The sequence below is a fragment of the Pelecanus crispus genome, chromosome 3 (genome assembly GCF_030463565.1).
Source record: "Pelecanus crispus isolate bPelCri1 chromosome 3, bPelCri1.pri, whole genome shotgun sequence".
NCBI lineage: Eukaryota > Metazoa > Chordata > Aves > Pelecaniformes > Pelecanidae > Pelecanus > Pelecanus crispus.
In genome coordinates, this window is record NC_134645.1 from 122,303,187 (window position 1) to 122,313,746 (window position 10,560).

General features: G+C 43.7%; 1 protein-coding gene across 1 annotated transcript in view; it reads right to left on the minus strand.

Annotated features, from left to right (window-relative positions):
* LDAH (lipid droplet associated hydrolase) overlaps nucleotides 1–8,624 on the minus strand; it is a 126,871-nt gene extending 118,247 nt beyond the window's left edge. Inside the window, exon 1 of the mRNA XM_075708172.1 lies at nucleotides 8,428–8,624. Within this exon, the coding sequence (XP_075564287.1) occupies nucleotides 8,428–8,461 (34 nt within the window). The 5' untranslated portion in view covers nucleotides 8,462–8,624. The remainder of the gene's footprint in view (nucleotides 1–8,427) is intronic.
* Between the last annotated feature and the right edge of the window lie 1,936 nt (nucleotides 8,625–10,560).

The window sequence follows — 10,560 nt, forward strand, 5'->3', positions numbered from 1 at the left end:
GTGCAACAAAGGTCTCAGCCAATTTTTCTAGCACTTTAGCAAATGCAGAGGGCTTCATGAATACAGTAGATGACAATAACTAAGTATATAGGTCAGAGAAAAGGAATCTAAACTTGATCAACCTCCGCAAAACCACAAGAAACTGAAGTAGATATATTCCATGTATTAGCTGTACCAGCTTAAATAAAAAAGAAACACTGCCCTAAGTGGTGAGCTTATGTGACTGAATTCAATATCAAAATGCAAAAGAATAACTAGAAAACTAGAAAGCGAGATTCCTTCAGCTGCCTGCTACGCTAAGGCTCTAACAATGTCTGCAACATTATCCCCAGAAGAGAATCATCCAGACCTGACGTAAGCTCCTTGATTTGCAGAGTGGAACTAACATGCTCATAGCTACGAACTAGAAGCAGAAGGGACAGACTGACCGACCTGGTAGAAAACCTGCAAAGATGAACAAGGCAAGGTGGGGGCAGAACACGGGATGCCTAGATCTCATCAAGGATTTCTTTGGACAAACTACAGAAAAAGAGTGGATGCCAGATTTCCTACAGAAAAACAGCAAATGTAGGCCAAAGACTTTGCAAGCTGTTGTGACATCAGTCTCAAATCTTGACCAGTTCTGTATAAGAAAAGCAGCAGCAGCCAGTAGCAGATAAAACTGAAACATTTCTTCATTTCACTTTACAGTACAATTCTTTGGCAAACTCGTATGATGGTAAAGACCTGCTAGTCCTCTTCCCACTAGTTCTGAATTAGTAAAAAAAACCATTAGGTGTTATTTGTAAAAATGAGCAAAGCTAAAAAGTTAACACTATGGACACATCAAATGAAGCAATGTAGTTAAATGAAATAACCCAATAAAACCCAAACATCTATACCTAAGGCAGTTCAGGGCAGCAGGCTGTTTTTGTGGTAAAACGAGCAAGGTAACTAGGTAGCCTTATTTTCAGGGATCATTCAATGACCTAGCAATTTGATGCCTTCAATTTGTTTTGTTTCTGTGTCATTCCCCCCATGCCCCTCCCTCAAACAGTAAAACGGCTAGGAGAATTGCACTGATGACTGTGCAAAAATATGTGTGAAATGCGTGGAAATGGGGTACAGCTTACTCATGCTTAGAGCTGTAATGATAAAAAGCTAAAGTGCAGAATGAAAACTGGAATCAGTTTTCATTTCTGAACCTTGTACAGAGACACCATACAGGGGACTGTGCATAGACCTAAGTAGGAAGAAACCTAGTTTTAGAACTGGACCTACAGTATCATCACAATATTTGGATTTCATTACCACTAATAACCTTGTAGCAATCACCAAGAAAGCGTGTACTGTCCTGGTGGAAGGGAAGGAGGGAAAGTAACTTCTGGGTATCAATTTTGTACTGGGCAAGTGGTCCCTTGTCAGTGCCAAACATTATAAAACCAGTTATTGAGACAGCTTTTCAGCAAAGCAGCATAGGACTTGCAAACCGAAAAAGTGTCAGCTTGGAAAGGTCCAGATTTTGTAGATTCAAATCAGGAATAGATGGATCCCCCATCAACCTTGTTCCAACAAGGCACTTTGCTCTGGTATGAACAATTTGAAAGAGTTTTGGAGGTAAACAAACAAGAAATCAGGAAACATTTTCATATCCCACAATGATACATGTCTACACTGGTCTGGTACAAAATTATTCAACAAATGGTCAAAACCCTGGTCAAAACCAGTGGTCAAAACCCTGGGAAAATGGACTGGAAAGGCCCACCATAACTTTTAACCAATCTTTACCTCTCACAGAGTTTTGGCTTTAAGAAGTTCAGCATGTACTAATGACTTAAAAAAAAAAAAATTGATTTCTTGTTCATTATCATAACAGAACTATTACAGCACTCTTGGTCTTGATTTCCACACTACTCTCAAGGGGATGAAGCAGCAAGTGAAAGACTTCAGAGGGAATCAGGCACAATGGCAACCTTTACAAAAGCAGTGGCAAGCTTGAAAGCATCAACTGCTGGTCTACAGCACTCAACATAGTCAGCAAGGGGATCTGACCTTTCACTGCAGTTCTGGCAACAACACACGAAGTTTTATGTCTGGTCTCTGTTTCTCCTTTGGCAATCACAGACCTCAGTTTTTGTTTGTGCTGATGCTCCTTTAACAAAGGTCTCAAAAACGCAGTTATGCTTGCCCAGTGCTCAGATAGCAAAGTCCGTGTCCCCTGTTACTAGGTAGATCAAAAGGTCCTCCATTTGCCATTGCAACTTTAACACTCAGTTAGAAACATGTAACACTGGAGTCATAGCAAGCATAAGCAAATCCTGTGAAGTTACCCTGGTGTGGCTGAGGGTCCCATGAGGCTTCATACAATACCAGCAACTATAAGTGTACCCAAAAGAAAAAAAGACATGACATTCTAAAAGTGGAATATGTTTTATCGAACACCTTTCAGCATACAGTGGAAGAGGTCCCTCATGTCATGTCCTGTCAATCTATTTAATCATACCCATACGGTAACTTTCACTTTTTCAAAAGAGCTAAAGCGTCACAAACTGTGAACTGTTCAGAGCTACCAACAGGAAAATGACCCCAAAAGAGTGCAAGTTTGGTTTGGTTTGGTTTGTTTTTTCTTAAAGTAACTTCATAAGCATAATTAAGGTGGGGAATCCCGCACATTACAAGAAAGCGGTAGCTATACTCCTAGCAACTCCCCTATTTCCCAGTTAATATGCAAGCCTGATGATAAAGCTAGTAACACTGATGACCTAAAAAGAAATGAGCAAGAAATTAGTTGCTTAAAGAAACAAGCACACTGAAGGAAGTAGATTGTTTCATTTACATGAAAACAAATAGGATGGTTTAATTTGGTGTAATATGGGGAATCTTCCAGAACAGAAAATGGCATTTTGGGAAAGTTTTTAGTCCCAAAGGAAGAAAAGGTTGTTCATTTGCACATAGTATTGAGATCTACTGGACAAATTAACTTTCAAAGACAGCTTTCCCTCCAAATACTGCATTAAAGTATTGGACCCAGAGGAAAATCTTGGGGAGTTTAAAACTGAAATCTCACAGAGGAATAAACAGAAGGTGGTGGGCATGAATAACAGGTGGATATAATAAATATACTTTAAATATATGTTCTGAGATTGGACTGCAATGTTAGCAAAACCTCAGTCAAGTAAGATAGAATTTCTGTGTGAGAGAATATAAAAAGCTGCTCTGAAGTACAGTGTCTTCATGGTAAAGAAAGTTTCCGGAGAAAACTACGCCAGGGGCAGGTCTCTTCTGACCAGCAAATTTAACAGAAACAGCAAAGTCATGTCAAGACAATCTTGTAAATGAACTTTCCCAGCTGCCTGCAGGAAAATCAAGCAACAAGCAAAAATTCTACATTAGAAAATCAAAGGGAAATTAATCACAGTTTGGAATGGATAGCATGAGAAAATTGTCATAAATACAGTAAAGTCTGCAAAGTATGCAATTTGTTTAATTGTTTATTTGAATGGGGATTATGTTGAACATCAGTATTTTGGGAGCCACTGGGCAAAACTGAAATGTAACACCATGATTACAGGCTAGGTTAAAATCTTGCTGAAGTTAGAGGTGGGAATGTTATACTTCATGAACAAGAACCCATCATGCTTATGTTTGGATACAGAGAAAAGAAACATTACTGGCCTTCAAACTTCAGCACATATCACCACCCAAAACAAAGCATGTTCAAAATTGAACAGGTATGTGAATTATGTGGGAGAAGAGTTGACACGGCCTTTCACAGGGTATTGCTTCAATAGGAGAAAGAGAAATAGCAGAATCTACTGAAAAAAAAAAGTGAAAGAAGAGATAATCAAGGAACAAGAAGAAATTGAAAACGGTATTGAGAGAGAGAACATGCACATGCAAATAGGTTTGCTTGCGGTCTAAGGGTTTGGAAAAAAAATGCTTGCTTACTAAACAAAGATGATCCTTCTTTGCCATTTGATTCCCACTATCTCTATGGAAAATGAAAACCTTGTACCTTTTCAAAAGAAAAAAGGTCAAAGAACTATTTGGCTCTGCAACTGTATGTTCTATACATATGCATGTTACTATTTTTTCTCCTACATCAAAAAAAAGTACAAGCCCCACACTTCTGTTGGACAGCTGTTTAAGTCATACAGGTAATCTAGACAACATTCAACAAAACATAAAAATGCAAGAATTTAAAGTAACGGTAACCTATATATGCATTTAAACTACAGCACCCAAAAGTTAAGCATTTGAAAAAACTTCTATCTTTCAGCAGCAGTAATGACAGGCAAAAGCAGTAAAAAGCAACTGCTATTTCAGCTTATGTTAAATAACTCCTTTTCCACCTCCCATCAGAATAAGATTCACTACTCCATGGAGAGCACTATTCTTCCTTTGTTCTTGTCAAGCAAAGCTCAAAGCGCATAATGAATACTAGCAAGAAGCAGATATCAAAGAAAAAAACAACCAAAATGTACAACAATCCAATTAGCATCACACTGTCCTTGATTTGGCTTCCCCTATCCTTCGCTGTGCTGTTCAGCATGAATCTCCCTATGGAACTACCCCTTATTTCTATGTTTCTTCCATTTTTCCATGTTAGGTGTTCTACCTTAGCCTAACATATGCTCTGAATTCAAAACACTTTTTTTCTTTTCTTCCCATTTTATTATTCAACTTGCATGTGTTCTTCTATCAACTATTTATCTCACCTTCAACTTACCTCTCTAGCTACTGGGAGTTTTCTTGCTTTCTAACAAGGACATAAAAGAATTAGTCAAAGTACTATCTACTTCAGTGGACCAACTTACTAGTCACAACAGCATTCTCCAGTAATCTTTCAACCTGTGTTTGCAGCTTACCACCTCCTTCTTATGTTTACTGCAGCAGCTGTACATTCTGATATTCATTTACTAACCTAAACAGGCTAGGAAGGCACTGTGAGCAGAGACATGAAAACAAATAGGCTGTATGCAGTTCTGTGCAAAGGACAAGGGAAATCAAACAGAAGAATCGATGAACAGCAGATATAAACAAGAGACTACAAAGAATAACAGCATTAGATCCCTTTCTCAATTGCTACAGTAATATAATTGTCTGTACTATTAATACGAGGCCTGGAGTCCAAGTCCTTCCCAGTAAGAAGCAATGGTGATGTTCATCATTCTGCTGACCAGGTGGATGGGACAGGGAGTCGAACAGTCAGGCTGGAGAACATGGTACAGCAGCCAAAAGGTTTCTCCCAGAACCAGTGCTGCAGGAACGCCTGCATATGCTGGTGCTCTGACATACAGACCTACAGTTCTAGTAACAAGAGGATCCAAGTCAATTCACCACGATGGAAACACTACTAGCTTGTTTCTCAAAATGAGAGCGACCCTTGAAGTATCGCTATTCTGCACAGGGACCCAGCTCCTCCCATCAAACTAATCCTGCCAAACCCTGACAACAAGTGACTACATACAAATACATACATAAACAAAGTCTGCATTCATCACAGGTGCAAATAATAATCCAGTTATCATGTGATACTCATTTCCAATTAGTGCTACAATTTCTTCTGAGAGGTAAAATTTGGAGGGTTGGATTTCCACAAAAAAGTTTGTATCAGTATAGGGGTTTGTTTTGGTTTGGTTTTTTGGTTTTTTTTAATGAGAAATAAGAGTAAAGAACTGGTCTAAACAAAAGACAACAGGGACAGGATCTAAACAGAAGCAGGAGATGAGACACAAAAAGGAAAGAACCAGAAGAACAGCATGGTTACTGGCAGCAGCAGGAGGAAGCGAGGATACTGAGGAAAGAAATCCTGCAGCACTTGGGAGTTGTAACATCTCTGGTTAGCCATTGTTGTGGCACATCAGGATTACCTAACTTATGATAACAAGGCACTTGCCACACAATGCACAGCTGCATTAGGTGGTTGTGCAATCCTAGCTAGGTAAAGAAACAGTTCTCACATTCATTTTACTAGTCCACGGTGTACTCAGGCTAGTATTTTGGTGTGAAATTTGAGATCTGTTTCAAGCTTAAGATTCTGTTAAGTTCAGACCTTTCATATTACACATTTGTTTCCTACTATGAATATTCTTTTATCAGAATGACTGACTTCCCCCAGTGTAACCTGTTTACAAACCTTACTGGATATCTGAATACTATCATTCAAACCGTAAGCTTGAATCAAATTTAGTCAAACACTTTACTAAAAATTCACACTATTACACAGTGGTTGTCAAGAGCAGAAAAAACATAGTTATACCGCTATTAAGAGCATGCCCCATTTAAATAAGTGAAAACTACCTGTCCTTCATGTTGTGCATGTATATTGTCTGTACAAATGCATGCACACCACCACTAAAGTTTAAACACTGAAATTCTGCTCCTAATACTTGGTAAACATTACCTAGACATTATTCAGAATGGGGACTACCCCTTTTTCCAGACAAGGTGCCCTCTTGCTAATAAATCACAATAACGGAGAAAATGCAATTTAGAAGAAAGCAAAGCTATCAATAAAAAAAAAAAAAACAACCAGTAAGAACAGCGCTATTAGGAAGCTCTAGAGTAAATCTTGTCAAATTTACTGGTAAGTTCTTTGGCTTGGCAGTCATATTGGAAATTTTGTTTTACCATTACCAATATACAATTTATCACAAATGCCTTTGTGAATCACATGAAGCAGATAAATAGGTAATAACCCATCAGTGTCTCTTCTAATTTAAAAAGTAGGAAATACCAAATAGAAGTAAGAGAAAGCGTGTTCAAAACCAAGGGAGGTGCCTCCTGAGTTAGTGTGTATTTGACCCACAGAACTACTTGAGGCTGGATGTTGCGAACGCTACAGCTCCACATGGGTGCAAAGCAAGGATAAGTTGATGAAGAAATCCATTTTGGAACTTTAAGTCTTCAGTACGTCTGTTCCAGAAAGTTCCTGGGCTGTACTTGCAGGCTGAGTGGATACTTGCAGAGTGAGACTAGGTAAAGAAGAATCACATATGCTTGCCTCTTTCACAAGCATCTGCTTAGGGTACTGTCAAAGATTCTTGAAAGATCACCAATTTCAACTGCTTTTACACAATCCTTGTAGTAACACCATGATGGAAAATATTAGATGTTAGTGCTGTTGCTTACCCAATCCTGTAAACGCATGACCACTTCCTTCACTGACATCATAAGCAAGCGCCACAAGAAAATAAGGAACTGCAATAATCCTAATGAATAATTGAAGGCTTCCAGTCTCTGAGACACACAAAGTACAAATTCTGTATTCTGTTCCAGATTCTGCAACAGGTCCATGCAGATTGACCCTCAGACCTTAACTGGATATCACAGAGTCCCAGCAGGCCAGGACTATACTGCACCTTAAAAAACAAGGGTCTGCATCATTCAAACCATTCAAGTCTTCAGATGATAAGGCTTTAATATTATACTTAAATTGCAAGAAAAGAAGCTGTCTCATCATTTTTGCAAACACAACAAAAAAGCTACCAGTAAGAAAGCCCTCGACAACTGTCATGCCTCAACAGTGTCTCATAATTATCATCCTTTTTTTTTTTTTTTTTTTTTTTTACCATATCACTGTTTACACTGCTTCCTGAACCTGCTGCTCACCTCCTGCCTGGCACAGGCATTTTTTCTCCTCTGTAGCAGCTACCTTCAAGCCTGCATTTACTAACAACAACGATGCTCAGGAACCAGTACTAAGACCAAACCTGACAGAGGGTTCCTGAAGGAGGGTGTGTACGCCTGCTAGACTCTCTGCTCTTCCAAATCACATTAGTTCCTCTAATAAAAGTCAATTCTTTCCACTTACAAATCTCATCTCGCTTTTAACTTCTAAGCATTCATAATCTTACTTTCTTCACTTATAGACCCTTCAGGCCACGGACTTTTTCTTCCTACCTGTTTTATAACTTGCTGCGTAGAGAACAAGCAGCAGTCAGCTGCAAGAGATGTTTCACAGGAACAAGTACTGACATATAGAAAACACCCTACAAGTAGCATCACCGCAGTTATTTTCTGGAAAAGCAGACGCTGGTCAGGGCTTGTTTCTGGAAGTCTCCTCCCAGCCCACGGGAGCGTGTACGAAGCGCTGCTGACTGCACGGGATGCGGTACCCCGGCCTTCACCTCAGGCCTCCAAAAGACCAACGCTCCCGAGCGGCACACGATGCCAGCGCCCCGACCGCTGCACGGCCGCCGCCTCAGGGCGCCGCGCCAGCCCCGCCGCCGCCTCACCGCCCCCCGCCCCGCTGCCTGGCAACCGCCTCGGCCGGGGCCCCGGCGCACTGGGGGCCCGGCACGGCCCGCCGGGCGGGCAAGGCAAGCGACGGCAAGGGAGGGCCCGCCCGGCAGCCCGGCCAGCCCCGCCACCCCCCGCCCCGGCGGGGGCGCAGCCCCAGCCCCACAGGGCGCCCCGGGGCGGCGGGGCCGCTGAGGCACGTACCTTCCCCCTGCGCGGGCTCCCCGACACGCAGCATAGCGGCGGCGGCGAGGCAGCGCCCGGCGCCAGCGACGTCTCCCGAAACCGGGCGGAAGCAGCCGGCGAGGCCGCGCGGGGCGGCGGCGGGAGGGGGCGGCGGCGGCTGGGCCGCTCCTTCCGCCTGGGCCGCGCGGGGGGGCGGAGGGCAGCCCCGCCCCGCCTCCCGCCGCTGCCGCCCCGCGCTGTGGGCGCGGCCGCCCTGCCAGCTTCCCTGAGGGACTGGGGCAGCCCCCCGAGGAGCGGGGACAGCCCTCCCGGGCAGCCCCCGAGGAGCGGGGACAGCCCTCCCGGGGCAGCCCCCCGAGGAGCGGGGACAGCCCTCCCGGGCAGCCCCCGAGGAGCGGGGACAGCCCTCCCGGGGCAGCCCCCCGAGGAGCGGGGACAGCCCTCCCGGGCAGCCCCGGAGGAGTGAGGACACCCGTCCCCGGGCAGCCCCCGAGGAATGGGGACAGCCCTCCCCGGGCAGCCCCGGAGGAGTGGGGCAGCCCTCCCGGGCAGCCCCGAGGAATGGGGACAGCCCCCCCGAGGAATGCCCCTGCTTGGCTCCCGCTTGGGAGAGGCGGGAGCAAGAGCCGCGCTCCCCGCCATGCGCAGCTTTTGGGGTTCCTTCAGCGTCTGCCAGTCACGCTTGCCCAAACCTCAGAGTTCCTGTGGGAATCCTGGCAAACAAACAGAAAAAGGTAGTTTCGAAACAGCAAAATAAGGTAGGGTCCTTAAAAAATGGCAGAAAGAGGGGTCGCAGCAGCACACACTCGTCCTTCAACATGTTTCAAGCTGCATCTAAATGAGGGAACTGGCCCTGGGCACCTGGGGTGTAACACCACAGTAAAGCAGTCCTGTGTGGGGCCTCCCCCACCCCCCGGAAGATTTTGAGGATCAACTTGCAAAAGACATAAAAAGTAGCAGTGAGTCCTTTCTCAAACCACCAGGATCCTGCCATGGAGTCTGTATGTCCACTAAATAAGGTGTGAAAGTTGCTCAGGGAAGATAAGGCTGCAATGAAAAAACTAAACCCCATGTTTCTCAAAGAGGACCTTAGGGAGGTTTTCATGCTGAATTGCTGCTTTTTGGGGAAAAGCGTTGGAGGAGCTGTTTCCAGTTGAAGTGGTAGAATGTAAAAAGAAAATAAATTCAGTAATAGGAAATTGATCAGATGGTGGGCATGAAGCAGTTGGACTGCTGAGCATGCCGTGTAACCACGGCATTGGAGGGAGTGCTGCCTGTAGCCGAAACCTGAATGGCTCCAAGAGGAGCCCCTAAAGTCAATGCACATGCTGGGCAAATCAGTGGGAAGAATAACAAAGAGAAGAGCGAGTGGAACAGGAATAAATGCAATGCACTGGAGAACCGTCAGCATCATTTTTATGGAGGGACATCATGCCATGGAAATCTGGGAATCTTTGGAGGCGCCAAGTGACCACGCCAGGCCAAGGCAAGCCAGGTCGATGAACTTCGATTTCTGAAAGACATTTGGGCAAGAGCTTTCGTCAAAGGTTCTTAGAAGACTCAGCGGTCATGAGATAAAGGTTACAACCTTCAGATGAATGGATACCCAGTGAAAAGACAGGAAAGAAAAGGTAGGAATCAATTACCATCTTTTTCAATGGATTGGTGTAACAGATAGGGTTGTACAGGAATTTGTGTGAAGGTCAGTACTGTTCAACATAGTCGTAAATAGTCTGGAAAAGGGGGCAGATAGCAGAGTAGTAAAATCTGTTGTTCATACTGAGTTATTCAGGTTAGGAAAAATAATGGTCAGGTTGCAGAAAGCCTTTGAATTCCAACTGAGAGCAGTAAAATGATAGACACGTGTTGATGCATGAGATAAAACTGAGTGTTTAGGCAGATTGAAAGGCTCTTAAATGACTGCTGTTCATGAATAAGACCTTGGAGTCACAACAGATGCTCTATGAAATCTCAGTGCTTTGTGCTCGGCAATGGTCAAAATCAAGTAAGATTTGGTAACCATTTGGAAATGGACACCGTAACTCTCTCTGTGTGTGACTGTCGCTGCAGCTCTAGCAGTCCCCACCTCTCAGAAAGGGTACAGTAAAGCTGTAATAGGTATAGAAAAATGTGACAAATTTTTTCACAAGT